Here is a 22079-nt window from a genome sequence, read left to right as displayed (position 1 = left end):
TTTTAAAATATATTGGTCTGCAATACAGATATCCAATTGGTAAAAGTTAAACTTTTAGTTTGTGTGTAATGTAAATGTAAAGAATGTTATTCGTTAACATTTGACTAGGCGACGTTAGTCCAACAAGAATTTTTACAGCAGGGCAACAGCTGTTGCTGGGAAATTCCCCACGTCTGGTCACACCAATCCTGACAAACAGAAGTGATTCATACAAATCCTCCAATAAAAACAACGTAAATTGATCAAATTCATCGGTTTGAGTTGCAAACCAACACCTAATAATTTTTCTTAGTTCGTCATTGTAAATTCATCAAGCTGGGTAACGACATGTCTACGAGTTCCATGGAAAGTAAGTGCAGCATAGCAATGACGCCAGACGAAAAGTCCGAATGACCCACACCTCTTTTTTTTCGCCCCCAGAACACCTTTTTAATCTAAAGTTTGCCGTAAAGGAATTGGAACGAAATTCCAAGAAATGTGAGAAGGAGGAGAAGCTGGAGAAGGCCAAGGCCAAGAAGGCGATCCAGAAGGGCAACATGGACGTGGCCCGCATCCACGCAGAGAATGCGATCCGCCAGAAGAACCAGGCGGTTAACTACCTCAGGATGAGTGCCCGAGTGGATGCAGTGGCCAGTAGGGTCCAGTCCGCACTCACCACCCGCAAGGTCACCGGCTCCATGGCCGGCGTGGTCAAGGCCATGGATGCAGCTATGAAGGGCATGAACCTGGAGAAGATTTCCTCCTTGATGGAGAAGTTTGAATCGCAGTTCGAAGACCTGGACGTCCAGAGCTCGGTAATGGAGGGCACCATGTCCGACACGGTAACCACCTCTGTGCCCCAGGGCGATGTCGACAATCTGCTCCAGCAAGTGGCCGACGAGGCTGGCCTCGAACTCAACATGGAACTGCCCAGCGGAGTCCAGAGCCAATCCGTTGGAGCCTCGACAGCAGTATCCCAAGAGCAAGACGAGCTCACCCAGCGACTGGCACGTCTCCGCCAGGCTGAATAAAAATAGCGAAGCCCTGCCCGTTGAATTTCTGTTTTAGCAATTAAGTACATTCAAAATATAAATAAGTATAAACTCAGTGATTGGAAGTCTATTGATGTCGCTTGGTATGTCTACCATAATCAGAAGAATTGTCATGAACCTTTAAGTGCGTGCTGTTTGTATAGGCTTCAAACGGATTATGATTTAGATGCTTTTCTAATACAATATACGATAATCATGTTTTAAAGGCTTTGTTGTTATAGTTATTTGAAGACCTGCCAATTTTTGTTACTTGTTTCCTTGGAAAGATATAGCTCAATTTGAAAATAGAAATGGTACTGAGGCAATCACAACTTTCATTGCTTTGGTTACTATAATCCATTTGTGGGTTCAGCTTTTAATTGTCTTAATAATATATTTAAAAGTATACATGCACTTTATCTTAAAACTAGAACACGCCAAGCAATCGCTATGACTCAGGTCAACAGTTGAGGTTGAGGTTGTGGATGCGGAGGCGCAATGACTGGATTGGGATTGATGGGAGGCTGTTTGGCTTTTTGCTTTCGGGGTTTCCGGGCAGCTGGAGTATTGGGTCCAGGCTCAGACCCGGGTGCTCCGGTTTCATCCGCCGCCTGCTTGTTTTTGGGCTTCGGTCCTCGGCGTTTCTGCTCGGTTTTTCCCTTGGGATGTGGAGCCACCATGGGAACGGATCGCCAGTTGTCTCCGTGCTTATCTAGTCGCCGTTTTAGAAGCTCCACGTCATGATTGCGCCTTCTTACTATCTTTTTGATCCCATTTACTCTGGATAATAGGTATTGCACATGTTTGTTTACGTTTCGTGGAGCATAAAAATGACGGTTACCTCATCACACATCGCTCATTTTCCGCCTGAATCCTTTGGCACCTGTCATACAGCTTTTCCACCAGCTGCTTGTACATAACTTCTTTCTTATTTAGCAACATTTTATACAGATATTGGTTATAGTAAAATATTTAGAAATGTTTTTATTTACGCCATGGCTCAGTGTGGCCAGATGGGCTAATTTGTACTTGCTCCGTCTGCTGAAAAGGTGCTGCCACCTTATATTTATTCAAAAAAGGACTAGTTCTATAAGCAAAAGTGAATAAAAACTTGTTTATTTTGTAATTTGCTATAACAGTTAATGCTTTTATTTTTAAAAGCAAACTATTTAAATTAAATATTCAGTTCTTAAGAACTATTTACGATTTATGTATGTTATTCCGCACCAGCCTGGCAACTCTCTCATTTTGCAAACAGCCGTGTTAAGCAAACCGACAATTAGTAACTTATGTAGTTCCACAACAACAACCGGCATGCCAAACAAATCTTCCAAAGCAGACAGGAAGACACCCAGAAGCAAATAGATATAGTATTTGCACCGACTATTATGTCTGCAGCCAACATGCCGACGACAACAGGAGCTCAGGGATCGGGAAACCAAGTTCCCACAACTAGCACTACGATTGTAAACCACTTCCGGGAGTTGATCAAGGAACCGAAGAACCTCGACGAGGCTGCCAACTATCTGTTCCAGACGCTGCTCGACGACGCCGTAGTCGGAATCTTCAACGAGACACATCACCTGCGAAAGTCCGGGAATCTAGCCGCCCTGGACGGAGTGCCGGAGGACTCGACCTATCGGATGTGCGAGATGCCCAACCTGGACATATTCGGCATCTCAACGGCCAAAAAACCAATGGACTGCACCTGCCCCAACTGTGATCGCCTGGTGGCCGCCGCCCGCTTCGCCCCGCACCTGGAAAAGTGCATGGGCATGGGCCGTATCTCGTCGCGAATCGCCTCTCGCCGCTTGGCCACCAAAGAGGGCGCCACATCCGCCCACCTGCACTCCTCGGGAAATACCGGAGGCACTGATGATGAGGACGACGTGGACTGGTCGTCCGACAAGCGCCGAAAGAAATCAAACCAGAACTCAAGGAACAATGGCTCCAAGAAGAACAATGGCAAAACCTTTTAGTCAGTGCTAAAAATCGTAGTTTATTCTGCCATAAAAGTACACCTTTAAATCAGTCACCAATGTATTCTAAACTAATGGGATTTTGGTGATCAACTAGAGCTCTTATTTCAGATGATTACTGGTTTTCTAGTAACCATTTGAATAGGAAAGAAGTTAGTGGCAATATCTAATCAATTAATATCTAGATATTGTAGAAAAAAAGTAATTTATTTTTAAAGTAAATACGAGGTTTCAAACATAGACTTTCCCGGTGCTAAATGAAGTAATTCAAAGTAATAATATGAAAGCATGCCTTAAAATCCTATTTTACAACTTAAAGAGTATATATTTTTTTTAATTTCCCTCCTTGTCAATGGCAAACACCCGGATATGGTCAACCACCAATGGTGTCCAGTCAGAATTTCTAGACAACTCCTCGAATTGTTTGTCCGCTTTGGGGTGGGTGTTTGAAAAGGGCTTGTGTTTCATCTCCAGAATGTCGTCATTGAAATTAACATTTCCGCCGGCGGTAAGTCCCAGGACTAGATGACACTAAAAAGGAAAGATCATAGAGGTTTTAAAACTTTAAAGAACTTTTAAAGAGAGGGGTCTTACCTCATGTTTTTGAAATGGCTCAAGAAGTGTCGCATTGTTTACTGCTCCGAAGAACTCGCCATCGAACTTAAAGATAATTTTATCAGTCTGCCAGATAATAGTGTAGTCGTGAAATCCGTCCCCATAGTAATAATCCTCATTTCTGACTACAAAATGCTCAATTGGATTCGGTTCGGCTCCTGTTTTGTTCCACACCACAATGCCTCCGAACAGAGAACTTCCGTCGAGGGCAGACTGGTGTTTGTCCTGCAGAACATAATTGCCCCTGGCGTACAAGCGAATATGATCGAAAAAATCATCATCAGACTTATCCATATGGGGCACCAGAAGAATGTCTAAGGTAATCAAAAACATGTTACGATTTCCAGCTATAAAAACTAAGTATCCACTCACTTGGAAATAACCAATCACCCTTGGGCATTTTAGCTCTGATCTCAACTCGCCCATATTTAAAGGTGAAGTTCGTGTGCATATTGGCGGATCTGAAGGTCTTGGAGACCCAAGGCTCCCGTTTCGATCTTCTTGACCCCCTGCCACACTCTTTTCTTTTGGCCAGACCCTCCTTTTTGCTGGTGCAGCCCAGAAGAATCTTACTGCGCTCATCTTTGGTGATTGATATGTGCAAATTGTTGTTGGTTATATTCGAATTGTCAGGATCGTCCACAAAGGCAACAAACTCCTGGTTTTTCCCGCCAGTATTGCGATACCTTACCTCGTGTATCCAGTTATCCGTGAGCTTCTGATCGTTCTTAAAGTTGTCTTCGAAGAGCAAGTCCCCGCTGGAGAATCCACTTCTATGGGAGCATTCTGATAACGTTGCTGAAGAATTCTTCTTAGCAGGCTTGCATTTGGCGGCCATTTCAAGCAGGTCAGTACTTGAGGTTAATCTAGGCCCATCAAGTAACTCTCCCATTCCATTATCGTTGATTTTATACTCCGAAAACTGAGTTGCAATCTTATTCTTTCTCTCCACCACAGTTTGAATTCTTAGTTTGGCATTGGGCTCAATGGTACTTTGTAGCTCAATCTTTGCACTCCATGGTCTCCCATTTGCAAACGAATATGCATTGTTATCGCACTCTTTGTCAACCAACTCGGCTTGAAAGTATATGGACTCAATCCCTTCCAGATCCCCGGGTAAAATTATGGATACCTCCCTGCCCTTCACATTTACCACTGGATGCGGCACCTCCAGGGCAATCATCAAAGAAACAAGACTGCCTAACCAAATTAGAAGAACACAGCCTTTCCACATGGCGGCTAAGTGAGACTGTCGTTTTACATGGATTCTTCTTAGCTACCAGAGAATCCAGTCTTGCAATCATTGTGATAACCTGTGGGTTACTGCATTCCCTGATTAAGAGCATATACGCTCTCTAACTTTTGCTGTTCTCTTGTAAAAATATGATAGATATGATCAGATTGGTTTAGGTGAATAGAACACTGCAAATAGCTCAGATATAGTTTTTTTATTGAAAGAAATCTTTTTTTCATAGATCACAGTTTCTTTAGACCGAATATTTAATTAAATGTTGTAGCTTAATAAGATCACACAAGACATATTTATTCCTCATACTCATCGGTTGAATAAACATTAATATTTTTTATGACCATCACAGCTTGGTCCCAAATGGGTGCATTGGTTACGGCCTTTTTAATTTTCGATGATAGGCCCGTTTCGAAATTGCGATAGCTCTTTTGCTCTGGCGGAATGCGGTTATCCGGAAAATTGTACTCTCCGCCGACAGTTAGGAACAATTCGATATGGCGCTGAGAAGTTGGAATTTTAATGCAAAACAATTGGTATTATTAAGTAAACTTACCTCTGTTTTACTTAGTTCTTGAACGATCGTTGAATTGGTTATTTGAGCAAAGGTGCGACCATCTATCTTAAAATTAATGCTCTCCTCCTTCCAAATAGCCGTGTAAGTGTGAAAGTCATTCCCATAGTGATCGTCGCTACTGGCAAACTCCTCCAATTCGTATGTCCGTGTTCCATAATCATTAAGGATTGCCCCGGCATAAAGGGTTCTTCCACCGATCTCGTTGCTGGCGAAATCAGTCAGCTTCTTATTGCCCCGGACAATGGCAATTCGAATGGCATCGCGATTAACAGAAGACAGTGTGAGTCCTAAATGAAGGATTGCATTTAATTATCCTTGTTACTATTCATTAAGTTCGAAATCACCTGGGAACAAAAAGTCTCCAATGGGCATCTTGGCTTCTATGTCTATGCGGCAGTACTTAAATGTATCCAATGAGATTAGTTTTGCCGAATCGAAGGGAGGCATAAACTTTCGAAATGGCAATCTGTACTTCTTCTCGCCACATCTTTGATTGGAATCCCTTTTCGTATAAGTGCAGTTCTCCAAATAGAAGGGGTATTTCGACCCATAGTTAGATTTAGTTACCTTTAGGTGGAGCATGTTATTTTCCACATACGAGTTGGCTTTTCGATTGACAAAGGCCACTCCCTCATAGTGAGGTTCCAGTAGCTGTGATTGCACCACGTGCTTCCAGTTTGTCCAAGGATTTTCATTATCTCCAAAGGACTCGGAGAACAATAGCCTACCGCTGCAGCTAATGGGTTTGCCTCTGTGGTGGGAAATCGTGGGCAGACAGTATTTCGTGGAGCTACGTAGCTTCTCACAATCTATACTTTTCTCGGATGATGGGAGGAATTTCCGTAGAGGTTCTACCGAGGCACTGTTTTCTCCCAAGGATCTGATCCTGAAGCTCTCTATCACAGTTTCGTTTTGATGGGTCTCTACGACGGCGGATATTTTAAGGGTACCATTGCCCAGGTATTCCCGTATAGCCCACGGATGCCCGATGCTCGGCTCCAATCTATAGTCATAGAAGGGACACTTCTCCCCTTCGTACTCAGTGTAAAAGAGCACCGACCTAATGCGATGATCCTCTTTTTCTTTTATTAATAGATTTTAGGCAGCAAAATGTGTGGCCATCTTACCTGGCAGCGATGCCCAAATCCATGGATCGTTTTCAGTGACATTCACCAGAAGCTGAGGAACCTGAAAGGAATCCAAGCCGATCAACTGGCTTAGTATTAATGCCAACCATAGACTCATCTCCATCCTGTCAGATAAGCAACCATACTGAAGCACCCGAGTTCACTGAGTTTCTCTCGGAGCTTTATTTATTTATAGATCTATAGATTTCGATCGGCACGTTCACTTATATGTAATTATATAAACATCTACATATATCATGGATTTAAGTTATCAGTTGGCGAAGACTCGAACATAATCGATCTTCAAGGCGGGCTGTTTCCATGTGGGTAGCCACTGATCTTGGGCCTGGTGGAACTGCAGCTTCGCCTGGGGATGGTAGTTGGCCCAAGGCTTCTCATAAGTGGCGGTGCGAAGATGGTCCACAAAGTCACCAAATCCGCCCACAGAGACGCCCAACGAAATGTAAAACTGCAATGGAGATAAATTTGAATTAAATTCCTTAAATTTAGCTCACTGGCTTACCATTTTATCGAACGGGGCCATGGGACCACCCTGCTTCCACCTGGGATTCTCGTCCAGTTCAGTGAAACCATTCAGCATTTCTCCATAGACCTGACCATCCACGGAGAAAAGCAGTCTATTGCTGCTCCAATCCAAGCTGTAGGTGTGGAAGTCATCGCCGAAATGGGATATCTTTCGCTTGCTCAGCCACAAGTCCTCCCTTTGGTGGGCATCCGTGGAGAGTACGGGTCCTCCGTATAGAGATCTACCGTCGACGAGCTTTCCGCGCGGCATCCTCAGCACGGAGTTACCCCTGGCCAAGGCCACTCGCAGCTGTCCGGATTCGTAGCCCGATTGCCCGTACCATTCGGTGAGGGGTTCGAGTAGTAGGAGTGGTACCTTATGAAGAGTGGGGAATATCAATTTCAAAGCTAACATGTTGTAGTTGCATAATCTCACTTACTATCCAATCCCCCTTTGGTAGCTTGGCACGCATCTCAATGCGTCCGTATTGAAAGGCAAATGTGTCCTTGGTGCTGACTCGGGGTGTAACAATTGGTGGCATTATTCCACTGGGTCCACTGCCCGTGGAATGTAGGATACACTCCTTATTTCTGTTGTGCGTTCCGGTACAACGCTCTGAGAGATCGAGCCTGGAGTTGGCTATGGAGAGATCCGGGCGATAGCTGGACCAAAGAAGCGGCTCAATCACCAGGTTGCCATCGTGAACTTTGGCCTTCCCGTCGTACAAGACGAACTCTGCATCCTTGGAGTCCAGGGGCAGGCGAACATCATGTATCCACAGAGATTCATTCAGCTGATCAAAGGTCTCCTCAAACAGAAGTTGTCCCTTACATATGGAAACACCAATTTGCGGCGAAACCTGTGTTTCAGAAGGTTCACAGACGGAGGGAGCGGTGGGTTCCAAAGCACTGCCCTCAGTACTTAGCTGGTTGTCATCCGTAAAGTCATCATCACCGGGCGAACATCCCTTTGGCCGATACTCTCCGCCGAGATTGCAGACTGGCAGTGGCTGCGCCAGATCTTGGTACACAGCCTTTTGGTGCTGCACACTTGTCCAAAGGTATAGAACATCTTGGGCTCTCAAGGGAACCGAACTGAAGTTGGTTGTCCACCTGCCGTTCTGGGGTTCAGTTAATCTCACGTTGTACTGTCCCTCGTTGATGAAGGATGTGAAATTCCGATTGCGATTCACATTAAAGGCCACCACTTTCACGCCCTCTTCATCTAAAAAATATCAAAATGGGATAAGTTAGCAAGTTCATTTGCAATGAAAATAAATTACTTTGTAGCTGATTATAACTATAAACATTGTTCGGTTTTTTATGGCTCCCCAGAGATCGTAAGGTGAAGAAAAAGATTAAGAAGCTATGTACAAAGAGGCTGGCTCATCCCTTACTTACCCGGTATAGAAACGCTGAATCCAGTCTCAAGGAGCTCCACAGTCGGTGTGGGGATCTTGTAGCCAGTGGTGCATCCAAAACCAATGAGCAGAAGGATTCCAATGCACAATCCTGACATTTTGAATCCTCGATTTTAGCACTTTTCCCCAAGAATCCGAAGCCTCTGACTCAATCTGTGTGTCTATCTCACTGGCAGACCGGTTTCTGTCGCTGGTGAGGAGCGATTACTATTATTTGTTTACTTTAAGTTGGTCCGGACAATCGCGATTCGGCGTATGCAAATCCACGTTGATATCAGCTCCGGCTGCGATCTGGCCTCTCTGGGACTTAGACATTTTTTAATCATCCCATAGACCCCGAAAAATTAGTTCTAGCGTAGCCCCTCCTCAGTGATCCACCTTCGAGTGAAAGCTTAAACAGCTGATGAGATAACAAAAGCTCGTTTTACACGACTAAAAATGTATGCTCACAATTTAAAAAAATTCGAAATATTATTTCTCAAAGAACTGGGAATTAAATAATGTATTTATGGGTTTTTATTCTCCTTATTCCGCTTACTGTTAAAATAAAAGTTCATTAGATTTGTACAAAAATTTAACAAAGTTATTTTTATTTTGAGTATTTTGATTCCAGTGCAACTATAATCGAGGGAAACTTGAATCGGGACAAGCTTTTGAGATCAATATTTTCAATCTGATGCAGCAGTCCCACCGCAGAGGTTCTCATGTTAATACGTTAATCGGATTCTAGTTAGTACATATATTAAGAGTAATTAAAACTGCGTCATGAGGTGGAAAACTCTGCCATGTTTGTTATTGCTTATTTCAAGCAATGAAATCTTGGGTTTTAAGATCCCCAGTATTGATTTTGAAATGCTAAAGAACGAAGGATTCGAGGTGTCCATACCAGGTGAATTGTACAACATTTTAATGGTTAAATGAATAACATCATAAATGTCAATGATTTCGCTAATTTATTCACATGGGAAAAGCTTTGAGATGTATTTGAAAAGATCGAACATATGTATGTTCAATAGTAAAAAATACGTTTTTAAAACAAATAAATTGTTGGATTAGCAAATTCAGTCTAGACTAACTCTTATTTGAATAATTACTTTTAGTAACGATACGTTGTTGCTTTTTTTCGCTCCAGATGAGCCTGGCATACAGCGGGTTTTCTACATGTTCCAAATAGACGACACTTGTCCGGCTCTAATGGACTACATCACGGAGGCAGTGAACGGAAGTTGGGTCTCCAAGCAAAAGATGAGTCTGCAGAACAACGACAAGCTGCAGATATCAATGCTGGTGCAGTTCAATGAGGAAATCTTCGAAAAGAGTGAAACCAGGGTGATCATAAACACCCGGCTGCTGACCACCAAAGACTCCAGCTCGCGAAGCATAACCTTCCTTACAGAAGAGGGTGAGTGCCAGGCATACCTATCTCCTGCACAGCAAGCCAAACGCTGCAAGCCCGCCCAAACGATAGTGAGCAATGGACGCCACACTTGCCAGGGTGAACTGATCTTCGAGGACAACTTCTCGGAGGCGCAGCTGAACAAGACCACCTGGAAGCATGACATCCGGTTAGTGAAATAAGTGGACTCATTGGATGTGTCTAAGATACTTATGTTTGACCACTTTTAAGACAGCGCATGTACCACGTGGAGGAGGAGCTGGTAGCCTTCGACGATGCTGCACGCAACTGCTTTGTGAAGGAAGGAGAACTACACATCGTTCCCACTATCGCCACCGAGGTCACCGATGGCAGCTTCAAGCTGGGAGATCGCTGTACGGCCGTCGAAAGTCCGGAGCAGGAATGCAACATTGCGCACGGCATCTTTTATAGCATCAAGCCTCCAGTTTTCTCCGCCCAAATTCACACCAGAAACTCTTTCAGTTTCAAATTTGGCAAAATCGTCGTGCGGGCCAAGTTGCCCAAGGGGGATTGGCTTTTCCCCTGTGAGTAACTTACTAACTTACCTTTTCTTATTACGAAAACTGTTTCATTTTTAATTTATTCAAGATCTGATGCTCCAACCGGTTTCCACTTACGCGGAGACCCACTATGCCAAACAACTGAGTAGGTTGCAAAAACTTCAACAGCTCTAAGGTGTCCATTTTGTTTTATCCTAACTTTATAACTTACTTTCAGGAATTGCATATGCCCGAGGTAATGCCAATTTGAGGACGAAACAAGGAGATGATATTTCCGGGAACCACTTATATGGCGGCGGTGTGGTTTGGCACCACGGGAATGCAGTGCAGTTCCTCAAGGACAAGATAAGCAACAGCCACTACGGGGACGACTTTCACAACTACACCATGATCTGGCAGAGGGATAAGATTACCCTGATGGTGGACGAGGAGGTTTATGGGGAGCTGTACGACGGACTGCCGTTCTTCAACGAGAAGTGCTTTATTATCTTTGGCGTTACGGTGGGCGGCTTCCTGAACTTCGACGATAGTCTATTGGCCAAGGATGTCAAGCCCTATAAAAACAGGGAACCCCGGGCTGCACTCTCATTTTGGCAGCACCGCGACGCTTGGGCCCCCACTTGGGGCAGGCACAGCGCCATGGTCATAGATTATGTTAGGGTTTATGCGGAGTAGCTGTGGCAATTGTCACAAATATATAAATAAAGTACTTAATCATTAATCATCGTTTCATATTCAAAAGATGTTTCTGAAGTCGAAAGACACATCGGTACCTGGAATTGTGCTCTTACTTCAAAAGTTGTTAAGAAGTAAATGCACAGAATCCTTTTCAGAATTTACATATTTCCTTCCAGAATCTCATAGTGAAAAAAAAGTGAACGAATTGAAAATTTACATGAAAAACATTTGAAAATTCTTCCCACATTTTCCATATCGCACACTGCAATCGATTGTTGCCGGATGCGACAATGTGCATCGTTATCGAACTGTTAGCCCCATCGGCATCGATACTATCGAACGCACATCGGCTCGCCGGCCAGCTCTAGTTTTTTTTCCCCGAGAGGAGTAGACAAGCGAACTGGACTGGGAAACAGCAGCAGCAGCAGCACTCGATTGAATTGAATATCATTCCCCATTTCGAGCTAAACGTCGTTGAGAGCCAACCAGGAAGAATCCAACGGCGCACCATGCCTTCGGCTGCAAATACCGCTACTGTTACCGCTGCAACTGCCACCACCGTCGCCGCCACAGCCAGCAACACCAACAACAACAGCGCCAGCAAGGAGAAACGCTCCTCCATCATTTCGCTTGGCGGTTCGGTAATCCCAGGAACAGCAGTTGCAGCTGGAGCTGGAGCCGGTGTCGCGACCACCAATGGCCAGAGCAACAGCAGCGCGCCAGCGACAGCGGATGGCAGCCAAACGGATTTGGCGAGCAGCAACAACAATGGAAACGCTGCCAAATCGAAGGCGAATGCCGTGTCTGCCGCCGCCGTCGTTCCAGAGCCGTACAATCCGCTCAAGCAGCTGCTGGTGACAATCGAGCACAAGATTCGGAACCTGGAGAAGCGCAAGGTCAGTGTTTGGGAAACTGCCGCAAAGGATTCCTTTATCGGCAGCATGGCCCACCATTTTTATTTTCATTCCTCAGTGTTGCTTTGTTTCGTTTTGCGCGCACCCCTTGCCCCCTTCCTTCCCCTTGGCCTAAGTTCTCGGGGCTGGCAGATTTTTCGCGACGCCATGTTTTCTAGAGCCCAGTGTTGCCAGATCGCACGCAGCGGCCGGCATGTCAATTAGAACCAGTCAAAAAATTACATGCTCCGATGTGCTGAGTGTTTTAAGCTGCTACCTTACGCGTCAGAAAAAGTTATTACATTTAATGATTATAGCGCGTTGATTCCAGAAAGTTCTTGCATTCAAAAGCACACACTGACGACAGCTGTGTTGCCGACGGTCTGGCAACGTTATTTGCCGGCTCGTTTTGTTTATAGATTCGCAGAATTTATATAGTGAAAAGAATAAAATATACATTTCAACACAGGCCACAAATAGAATTCGAATAGGAACATGCAAGTATTTGGTACGAAATTGAGCTCACGTGTTAGTTCTTTCATCAATACTCTATATTATGGTAGAGCCACCGAGTTTTTGTTACTACTGTGTTTCTAAATTGCAAATTCTCCTGTTTTAAATACCTTTTTAATTTGAAATGCAGATTGTTTTAAAGTTTAAGGTTATTTGGTCACGGACATTGCGACAGTATCGAGTTTAATAATTCCACTTGGCAAAGTGTTGACGCAGTCTAAATATCGTCCACGTAAAGTTATACCACATCGAATTGTAACATTTAGTTAAAAGCATCAAATAGCTATGATAAAAACCGCAAATCTTCCGAAGAGGACATTAGTAGCTATACGAAATAATCGAGGCTTCTTTAAATTGAATTACCGAAAGCAATAAGCTTGTAAAGCTTATAGTATGACTATAGTTTAGTCAGTTAGTTAGTATGTATTTCTGATTATTAACGCTGTAGGCAAACAAATGTGACTACGACTGACTCATCAATCCCTCTTATCTAGACCAAACTGGAGTCCTATCGCGCTATACAGAGCAGCGGAAAGGAACTGAGCGGGGACCAGGCTTCGGCTGTGGCCAAATACGATGCTGTCCTGGCCAATCTGGAGTTTGCCCGTGAGCTGGCCAAGCATATTCAGCAGCAGTCCAAGGAGGCCGAAAAGGAGCAAAAGAAGCAGGCGCGCAAGGTAAGCTCGTTCAATTTCTAATTTTCACTGATGTTCATTTTAAATTCCACCTAAGGACAACCTGGCAAAGTCAATTGCTGAGACGGGCAAGATTCGGGAGGTTTTGATCATTCAGAACGTGCTCAACTGTTTCAACGACGAGCAAGTGCGCAGCGATTTTCTAAGCGGCGAGAACGGAGCGAAAAAGTTGGAAAACACCGATCTGGAAGTGCTGGAGAAGTTGTAAGCAACAACACGCATATTTTACACGATTTTGATAATTAGTAAAGCTTCCCTTTGGTATATATTAAACCACAATCCATTTCTTTTCTTTTTTTTAGTTTCTTTGAGACGCAAACACGCCGTCCGGAAACCGCTGACGATGTAAGCTTCATTGCCACTGCCCAGAAGTCTGCCGAACTCTTTTACTCGACCATCAATGCGCGTCCGAAGACTTTCGGCGAAGTGTCCTTCGAGAAATTGCGATCTATCTTCCAGCAGATCCAGGATAGTGGGTACTTGGACAAGTACTACCTTGTTCCACTGGCCGAGAACGCGGTAGCCAACAGCACGGATAGTGGAACTGGAAGTGGCGATGGAGAAAGCGGTGACTTGTTGAACGATGGCTCTGGCGAACTAGACGCGGAACTTCCATCTGAGCCATCGGCCCGAAACTCTTTGGAGGAGGGACTGGACAAGTTACATTTGGGCGTGCAAGCAGAACTGGACCAGCATCAATCCTACCAGCAACAGCAGGAGCGTCCGAGCCATCTTCTGGAGCAGCAGCAACAGAGAGCTCCATCTCTGGAACATCAGCAAAACTCGATGGTGCAGCAGGTGCCGACCCAGGTCTACCAGGCAGCTCCTCAGGCCGGAGGAACCACCACGCCAGTGCATGTTCTGTACGCTCCAGCGCCACCTGCCCAGCAGCAGCCCCAGCAGCCGCCGCCGCATCCTCACCAGCTGTTAAGCAGCCCCGTGAATCTCCAAGCCTTGCAAACAGGAGCAGCTGCTCCACCAGCACAACAGCAGCAGCACCCAACCCACTTTGCTCCGAATGTGAGGGCCGTGGAGCAAAACTACTTCAAACAGCCACCGCAGCACCCGCAAGGTCCTGGAATACAGGCACAACAAACGCCCCAGCAGCAGCAATTTATGCAGCATATGCGCCCCTTGGCGGAGGTCTTGGGCACAGGACGCTTCCATTTTCTGCAGGACAGTGAACTGGACAATCCTGAGGCTTTAGCACCGCCGCCACCTACCAATCAGGGATTGGTATTTGAGCAGCAGCCGCAACAGCCCAACCATGTCGAAGAACCACCGCAGGCCATACTAACGCTGACCTTCACCAACCAGTCGTTCCCATCGCAGCAGCCCAAGCCCCAGCAACAGGGTCCGCAGCAGCAGCAGCAGCAGCAGCTCTTCTCGCCAGTGCTGATCCACGAGCAACGTCAACAGCCACCACAGCAGCAGCCGCAACCAATGTTGATTATGCCGCGTCTGCCAACCCAGCAGCCGCAGCAGCCTGCTCCTCAGGGCATTGGCATGCAGGCGGGAGATGTGACTTCAGGGTTCCCATACGAAAATGCTGTGGTCTCCTATGAACAGCAGATGCAGCAGCAGCTGAAACAGCAGCAACAACAACAGCAGCAGCAGCAGCAAAATCTGCAGCAGTTGGATGAGCCATCATCTGTGAACAGCTCCTCGAGTGTCGGTGCTGGTGGAGATGTCGAGAACAATGAATGGCATGCCCGCAACAATGACACTAATGCTGCCGCCACAGCTGCGCTGACGAATGTGCTCAAAGGCGAGACCACCCAGGCCACGCCACCGGCACCGCCGACCAAGTGGAGCTCGGAGATGAATGCCATGAGTAGCGCCGCCTCGAATGGCAGCAGCAACACCAGCAACAAACAGGAGTGGGCCACGCCCAGGGACCACAGCACTGGCGGAGGCAATGGCGGTTATCTCGATAACAACGAGAGTAACAACCATTGGAACAACTCGCAAGGAGAAGGACGTCGCAACTCTGGCAATTATCAGCGTCGTGGCGGAGACAGGGATAACCGGGATCGTGATCAGGGAGGGCGAGGCGACGAGCGGCGCAACGGCGGCGACAGGGGCAACTACCGGTCGCGTCAATATGGCAACTCATCTAACACGAACGGACGCAATTCGGGCAATTCGAGCGGTGTGTACTTCCGCAACAATGAGTCGGGCAATGGTGGAGGCAACAACTACTACCAGAACGGAGGAGGTGGCACCTACAACAAGGAGTCGCGCTACGAATCTTCCGGCGGCGGCGGAGGAAGCTATCGAGGCCAGCGCGGTGGCAACCAGCAGCGTAATGTGAATGGCTCGTACGGCGGCGGCAGGCCCATGGGCGATCGTGGTCGTGGCGGAGCGGGCAACCAGGGAGGTGGTGGTGGTGGCTACATAAACCGTCAGAACCAGTCGCAACGCATGCCACTCGGGCTGGAGAACAAAAACTGAGCATACAATACGTATTAACCCCGCAAACAAAACACACATACAATTCATGCAAACCATAAACACAACCTCCATACAGAAAACAAGGAAACCAATCATCAACATGCAAGTAATGGCCACGTAGACGTACAATTATTGTTACGCAAACCACTCTCAACCATAAGAAATGGAAATCTATCAAAAAGAATCCTTTATAACGCAACTAGGGAATCGAAAATGAAGCAGACACACAAATCAATTCTTGCGCATTTTTCAATACGATTTATAACTATTTCCCTTGATTTTGGTTTATTCGATAATGTATTAATAATAAAACAAAATAGTTGTTAGAAACACGAAAGAATTACAACTAAATACAGGAAAGTAAGCGCTCCAAGGGTTTCTAAAACTCCCAGACAGGACAGGACAGTACTTCGTCCAAGGAAAACAAACGACAGATGGGCAAAACTTGTATGTAACTTGGATCTGCCATTTCTTGCTTGATTTTACTATTTGTCTGTTTGGCTGCGTTGAAGCTGATGATGATAACAGATGTCGAGAGAAAGAATATAAAAAGTATTTATACGTCTTAGCAATTAAATAACGATTCTGAATTATACAAATTAATTACTATTACCTATATATATAAACAAACGAAGGGATAAATATATTTATAGTTTGTGCTCTTACTGTCATGCTCTATCCCATTTCAACACCTTTTTTTGTTCTGCCAAACTTTTACACACAAACGATGAAAACAAAAATACAAAACCACGTAAAACATAATAGTTGTAATTATTGCCGCGTGAATGAAGAAGCGTGCACACTAACAGTGCATTATAAATGAAATGAAAACTATGTATTTGCAAAACAGTACATACATTAAACAAAAGTATATAAACCATTCGTTTTTTTGGACTAATTGGGGTGCCCAACATTTTCATATTTTGAATTTACAAATGGAAAATGAAGTATCATTTTTTATTTTTACTTCCGAAGAATATATGTCAAATGAAAATAATTTGTAAAAAAGAAGCTAATCTTAAGCAAATTCCATTTAAACTATTCAATTTTGTCCGGCTTTTTGGACTCTCCTCCGTCGCAAAGAAACCAAAGACCAGCCAGAATTAGGGTTATTCCTATGCCAGATAGTACTGTCAGTGGCTCCTGATAAACAAGCGCACCTAGGATAAACTATATAACGAACGTTAGTCATAATTAACCAAATAAATCGGGGGAGCACCTACCGATAAGACATAATTCGAAGCAGCAGTTAAAACTACGCAGGTTATAGTTTGTTCAGTCATTTGCAGGGCCTTTAAAAAGAAACGCAAGTTGCAGACATTGCATGTTACCATTAACACCAGTGGCAGCAGTTGCAGTAATGTTATTTCTAATAAATACAATAAAATGAATAAATATTGCTTGTTTTAAGAAATCACAATCTTGCCTAAATAGGAAATGTCTCCACTAATTTGCGTAGTATTCAGTAGTTTTTGGGCGCTGAGGTGGCTGGGGAGTTTTCCGAAAAAGCTTCCTGCAGCTGCAAAGGACCCAGCCACCAAACTATATCGGTATTTTGAGAGGGATTCCATTAGGTTAAATCTTTTAACTTGTAATTTTAAACCAATAAAAATGTAAACAAAAGTCAAACGGCACAACAGCTGATGCGCAAAGCTGCCAACTTACCTCAAAATGACAAGCTTGCTTTTGCGGAATATGTGGCCGCGGTTCATCAAAATCCCACCAGGTGGAGCACCTTGGCGCGCAATTCAAAAATGTAAGTATTTCAGTCACTGCATTCTCCATTAAAAAATATAGGCACAGACAAATTAAAAACCAAATCAAAATCAAATCACATTTGTGTGTAATTTTTTCGTATTTCATTTGTTTATTTTACAAAACGTTCAGCTAATGCCTTGACATTCATCGAAAAAGTCTCATTTGCTAATTGCGCGTTGTTTTTGCATCTTTTGGAATTGTTTAGGTTTATATACAAAGACCGCTGCTACATAAATAATACATATATTCTTGTACCTCTCAACAAAACTCAACTTACATAACGCAGAGCAAAGTAGTTGCATTAAAAAATAAATCTCTATGCCGCCTGGCATTAACATTCCTCAAATTCAAACATGTAGACACTTAAATGGGAAATTGCTTGAGTGCTATGCATTTCGTTTCATTGCTTTGCTTTACTTTGCTGTCACGGTTTAACTACAATTTCGCTATCATACTATATATTTAGTTAAATATTTACTTGTCGCATAATACTTTGCCTGTTTCGGTTCTAACACTCACACACGGAAAAACAGATATTCCTAATGCACTCCAAGCAAATCTATTAAGTTAGGTTCTTACTTAGCATTGCTATATAAATATTTTTTGATGTTTTTCCATTTTTGATTTAGTTAGTTGTTATATATCGCCTAAGGTAAACTGCTCACAATTATTTTATATGTAATTCTTTTAATATTCTTTAAAATGTATACATATGGTTGTATATTTGTATAAATTTGTTTCGTATAATTGGTTGTGTGTCTTTAGTGTGTTGTTGTGTCTGCTAGGAAAATGCAACGACTTTCAGCCGTTTTCTAGGAGCTCACAGAATCGAACCCCGTTCTCAAAACCAACATGCATTTGTGTAATCAACATTCAACAATTCACTCACTGAATACGGCTAATCTAATAAAAAGACACTTTTTTCTTGCCATTTAACAAATGGCCTATCATCCCTCTGACAATTCTGGCTGCTCTAATACCCTGTGACTCTAGTAGTTAGCCAAGTTAGCTGCTCTAGCTTCTACATCAGGACGCAACACCTGCGACTGGAACTGGTGCTATCGGTGACCACGTCGCCAGTGATGCCGCTGAACTTGTTCAGCGAACTGCCCGCCGGTGAGGAGCCCTCGAAGTCGGATAGCACGCTTCCCGCGCCCATGTGACCCAATGTTGGCTGCGTCGAGATCGGTGCGGATCCGTTGTTGTTGTTGTTGCTGGTGCTCAGGTTGTTGTTGTTGTTGCTGCTGCTGCCGCCGGCTCCTAAAACAGAACCATTAGTTGTTGTGGCACTAGCTGCGGCAATTGGATGGGCATTGCTAGCTGATTGGGATGACAATTCGAAAGTATTGAGGACATTGGCGGTGCGTGAAAGCGAGCGTTGCTTCTTCAAGTTGGCCAATGTGGCACTGTAGCCATCCAAGGCAACATGCTGCTGCTGCTGCTGCTGTTGCTGTTGCTGCTGAAGCTGCTGGTGTTGCTGCAACAGCAGTACGTGTTGCTGGTGGTGGTGTTGCTGCTGCTGCTGCTGTTGATGTTGCTGATGGTGGTGCGTGCTATTTGTGTCTGGATGTTGGAGGTTTTTGGCAAGGCGTTGGGTGTGTTTGGTGTTTAGTGGTGCGGTGGTTGTTGTTTTTATTGTTGATGATGATGCGGGCAGGCAGACGACACAGAACGGGCGAAACGAGGCACAACAACGACAACAAAAAAGAATGAAACGGAAACAAGCAAATGTTATTTTACTTTTCTTCTCTTTTTCCTGAGAGCTAAGTTAGCAGATACCCCTTGACCAGTTGGGAGTGATCGGGTAGGTGGGATGGAGGTTACATGCGAGTCAAATGCTAATGCTGATTGCAGCCATGCTCCTCTGTCCTCTAAGTACGATTTCTAGTATCAGAATGGCAATAAAATGGCAATAATGGCAACTCTATCCCATTTTAGACATTTTAATAAAGCAGTCATTTACAACGCATATTTACAAGCTAATGAAATCAAAAGTATATTACTACAACAATGACTGTCATTTCCATACAATATATTTAGAAATATATACAACAAAATAGCTCTAAGTCAATCTGAACTAAGCTATCCATCTCCCGAAGATATCCTATTAAAATTCTCTAACCAAGATATCGAATATCATTTCCTACAGGGCATTCGCCATTCGATAGTCTACTCATGCTGTTAGCTGTGCTTGCTTGTTGGAAGTATTTTCATTTCCATTTTAGTAGAGTCGTTAAATAAACATTAAACATTGACATTGACACGGGGACAGAATGGCGCTTAAGCAGAACTCTAGTGATACGTTGACGCTCCCTGGAAGCCAAACAGGATGGTTGGAGGTGGCCGCTGGATGGGGTGCTTGAGTAAATGGTTGGCTTTGGTTGAAAGGAGGAAGCGGAAGCAAGCCTGACACGTGGCCAAGGGCGCTTGACTCACCCACGAGGACGGTGACCTGGACATTGATCTTGCCGTTGGCAGCCTCCTTCGACGACTGGATCTGAACGGCCTCGGCACTGGCCGCCGTACCCTTCTCGGTGAGGATGACGGCCGCCGCCGAGGTGGCTCGCTGCATCTCCCCCGCGGCACCTGCGGCTTTCAGGCGGAGCAGTTCATCGTTTTCCCGGCCATCCGGTGGCCGGCGCGACGGATAGGAATGTGTGGCATTGGCCGACAATGCGGCGTTGGCATTATCCAGCGCATCGGCGGACTTGGAGTGCGGCAGTGGTTGGCCATTCGAACTGCCCGTCGAGGGACGCTTCTCTCCGTTGTTGTTTCCGTAACCATAGCCATTGGTCAGCGGATCGCCTCCCGATGAGGGAGCCTCCGAGTCCGTCGCCTCCTGCGCCTGCAGACGCAGCCGCGTCTCCTCGACGGCATCCTTTTTGGTTGTCAGCGTTTTGTCTCGCAAACTAGTGCGTCGCACTGATTGGGCTCTGTGGATAGCATAGTTAGCTTTAATGGTTATGTTTAATGGCTCATAAATGTTGTATAAGTGCCTTGTGTTGTTGCTCTGTGAGCGTCGAACGCGTCGTCGCTGCGCCTCGGCCAGTCGTTTGCTCTCCTGTTCCGTCTTCAGCTGCTCGATTCGCTCCCTGATCTCGGGATCTTCACAGATGTCTAAAAAGGAGGATGGATGTTAAATTGAGTTGTTACTATTCAGTTGAAACGTTTAAGTGTATGTTTATACCAACTAACATCTAAATAAACGTATGTACTATATGTGTTATTTGAAATACTTAGCTAGGGGAAACTTTATAGAAATGGGTAACACATTTTCGTATTAGCCATTATAAATCGTTGATCCTGCCAAGCTAAAAAATTAATGCAATCTTTCTTCACACCTGAGAGCGCTTTCCTACTCCTACTACAAATAGTCTAGATTTACACATTTTCCGTGTCGCATTAACAACAATTTATAGCTCAATTTCATATTCATGGTTATTTTGCTCTAGCCGGATAACCGTTGATTCAGTGCCGCAACCTTTTCGCATATTCTCACCTGAAGGAGTCTCGTCGTCCTTGTTGCGAACATTCAGATCAGCACCACACTGGGCCAGCATCTCCAGCACCTCAAGCTGAAAGGGGGAAATATTTAAAATTATTATTCCCATTTATTCGGCTTCGAGGCTTCACTTACATGACCCCAACAAGCGGCGGCATGCACCGGAGTCCACAGATCCTTGTCCATGGCATCTACGTTGACATGCTGCTCCAACAAAAACTCCACAACGCGGACGTATCCATTCGCAGCAGCTATGTGAAGCTGAACAATTGAGATAAATTAAATGTTGCACACAGGAAATAAGTGAGGATTTAATGAAGTATAACTTGGGGATTCTGTTTTTGTGTAGCGATTATTCTTTGAATTAAGTTTTATTTGTTCTTCCTAGGATCAAAATTCCTAAGTTTTTTTTCACCACTTACCGGCGTTGCACACTGATAGTCCGGCTCCTCCAAATCCCCTCCTGTGCGGGCCAACTCCATTAGATCGCGCAGCATAATCCGCTCCGTGGAGGAGCGCGTCTCGTCGATGAGCTCCTGGGTCACACCCCGTTGAGCCATCTCGCCCTCGATGAAGTCCAAGGTGTTCTCGTCGTCGCACAGGTCGTAGGGCATGTTGCCGTCGGTGTTGACCGCCAGCAGATTGGCGCCGTGCCGGATGAGGATGCGTACGAGCTCGAGGTGGCCGCAGGTGGCAGCCGCATGAAGGGGCGTCCACTTATCACTGTCCTGCGCATCCACATTCGCACCGTACTCCAGCAGCAGCTGCAGCATCTCGACGTTGTTATCGATGCACGCCTGATGCATCGCCGTCAGTCCGTCCTCGTTTGCGGCATCCGGCGTGATTCCGTGCTGCAGCAGGGCGGCCACCTCGGGCATGTCGTTCCGGGATGCGGCTTCCAGGAGGACCACGCTGTTCTCGAAGGATATGTGCCGCCTGCCGCTCAACGTGCCAGATCCATTGGCGTGCCGGAAGTGGTGCGTGGTATCTCCGTTGCCGTTCATCAGCCCATTGCCCAGCGAACCGGTTCCGCTGCCGCCGCTGGAAGTGTTGCCCTTCGCCCGCTGCAACTTGGCCCACTCCTTGTCCTTCTGGCGGGACAGCTTCAGCTGCTGCGCACGACGTCTAATTAACAAGAAGGGATTGATGGTGAGATTTGGGATTAGTTG

General features: G+C 45.2%; 9 protein-coding genes across 15 annotated transcripts in view; 4 read left to right on the top strand and 5 right to left on the bottom strand.

Moving 5' to 3' along the window:
- The first annotated feature begins 165 nt into the window (after positions 1–165).
- On the top strand, positions 166–1090 carry LOC6738591 (charged multivesicular body protein 1b). Its single transcript, XM_002085359.4, has 2 exons — positions 166–349; positions 421–1090. Exons 1-2 carry the CDS (start codon positions 328–330, stop codon positions 1008–1010), a joined length of 612 nt encoding a protein of 203 aa, XP_002085395.1. The 5' UTR covers positions 166–327; the 3' UTR covers positions 1011–1090.
- Positions 1091–1327: 237 nt separating this feature from the next.
- On the bottom strand, positions 1328–2058 carry LOC6738590 (TCF3 fusion partner homolog). Its single transcript, XM_002085358.4, has 2 exons — positions 1852–2058; positions 1328–1790 (listed from the first exon to the last, which is right to left on the bottom strand). The coding sequence occupies exons 1-2, from the start codon at positions 1950–1952 to the stop codon at positions 1466–1468; spliced, it is 426 nt and encodes a 141-aa protein (XP_002085394.1). The 5' UTR covers positions 1953–2058; the 3' UTR covers positions 1328–1465.
- Positions 2059–2227: 169 nt separating this feature from the next.
- Positions 2228–3042, top strand: LOC6738589 (SAGA-associated factor 11 homolog). The gene has a single exon (XM_002085357.4). It carries the CDS (start codon positions 2399–2401, stop codon positions 2987–2989), a length of 591 nt encoding a protein of 196 aa, XP_002085393.2. The 5' UTR covers positions 2228–2398; the 3' UTR covers positions 2990–3042.
- Positions 3043–3288: 246 nt separating this feature from the next.
- On the bottom strand, positions 3289–6678 carry LOC6738587. Its single transcript, XM_016171703.3, has 7 exons — positions 6555–6678; positions 5772–6503; positions 5407–5714; positions 5150–5353; positions 3977–4880; positions 3584–3918; positions 3289–3520 (listed from the first exon to the last, which is right to left on the bottom strand). The coding sequence occupies exons 1-7, from the start codon at positions 6676–6678 to the stop codon at positions 3323–3325; spliced, it is 2805 nt and encodes a 934-aa protein (XP_016032436.2). The 3' UTR covers positions 3289–3322.
- A 4-nt stretch (positions 6679–6682) lies between these two features.
- On the bottom strand, positions 6683–8879 carry LOC6738586 (gram-negative bacteria-binding protein 1). Its single transcript, XM_002085354.4, has 4 exons — positions 8481–8879; positions 7520–8304; positions 7078–7455; positions 6683–7023 (listed from the first exon to the last, which is right to left on the bottom strand). Exons 1-4 carry the CDS (start codon positions 8596–8598, stop codon positions 6826–6828), a joined length of 1479 nt encoding a protein of 492 aa, XP_002085390.1. The 5' UTR covers positions 8599–8879; the 3' UTR covers positions 6683–6825.
- Positions 8880–9177: 298 nt separating this feature from the next.
- On the top strand, positions 9178–11135 carry LOC6738585 (gram-negative bacteria-binding protein 2). Its single transcript, XM_002085353.4, has 5 exons — positions 9178–9389; positions 9633–10065; positions 10128–10441; positions 10506–10562; positions 10635–11135. The coding sequence occupies exons 1-5, from the start codon at positions 9266–9268 to the stop codon at positions 11090–11092; spliced, it is 1386 nt and encodes a 461-aa protein (XP_002085389.2). The 5' UTR covers positions 9178–9265; the 3' UTR covers positions 11093–11135.
- A 294-nt stretch (positions 11136–11429) lies between these two features.
- LOC6738584 (caprin homolog) lies at positions 11430–16530 on the top strand. Its single transcript, XM_002085352.4, has 4 exons — positions 11430–11991; positions 12996–13178; positions 13234–13400; positions 13499–16530. Exons 1-4 carry the CDS (start codon positions 11605–11607, stop codon positions 15648–15650), a joined length of 2889 nt encoding a protein of 962 aa, XP_002085388.1. The 5' UTR covers positions 11430–11604; the 3' UTR covers positions 15651–16530.
- LOC27208329 lies at positions 16297–17325 on the bottom strand. The gene is made up of 3 exons (XM_016183924.3): positions 17077–17325; positions 16874–17019; positions 16297–16820 (listed from the first exon to the last, which is right to left on the bottom strand). Exons 1-3 carry the CDS (start codon positions 17219–17221, stop codon positions 16689–16691), a joined length of 423 nt encoding a protein of 140 aa, XP_016032435.1. The 5' UTR covers positions 17222–17325; the 3' UTR covers positions 16297–16688.
- A 169-nt stretch (positions 17326–17494) lies between these two features.
- LOC6738583 (protein phosphatase 1 regulatory subunit 16A) overlaps positions 17495–22079 on the bottom strand; it is a 41912-nt gene continuing 37327 nt past the window's right edge. For 4 of the 7 annotated variants that reach the window (XM_039293532.2, XM_016171701.3, XM_016171698.3 and 1 more), the window contains 6 exons: positions 21333–22035; positions 21046–21171; positions 20908–20983; positions 20405–20525; positions 19845–20341; positions 17495–18971 (listed from right to left, as the gene is read on the bottom strand). In XM_039293532.2, the coding sequence (XP_039149466.1) occupies positions 18430–18971; positions 19845–20341; positions 20405–20525; positions 20908–20983; positions 21046–21171; positions 21333–22035 (2065 nt within the window). In that variant the 3' untranslated portion in view covers positions 17495–18429. Of the gene's footprint in view, positions 18972–19423; positions 19767–19844; positions 20342–20404; positions 20526–20907; positions 20984–21045; positions 21172–21332; positions 22036–22079 lie in introns of those variants that run through there. The other 3 variants (XM_044922931.1, XM_044922932.1, XM_044922933.1) reach the window with 3 other exon arrangements.

Source organism: Drosophila simulans, chromosome 3L, assembly GCF_016746395.2.
Source record: "Drosophila simulans strain w501 chromosome 3L, Prin_Dsim_3.1, whole genome shotgun sequence".
Lineage (NCBI taxonomy): Eukaryota > Metazoa > Arthropoda > Insecta > Diptera > Drosophilidae > Drosophila > Drosophila simulans.
The sequence above is the reverse complement of the archived record's forward strand: the minus strand, read 5'-3'. Positions and strand labels throughout refer to the sequence as shown.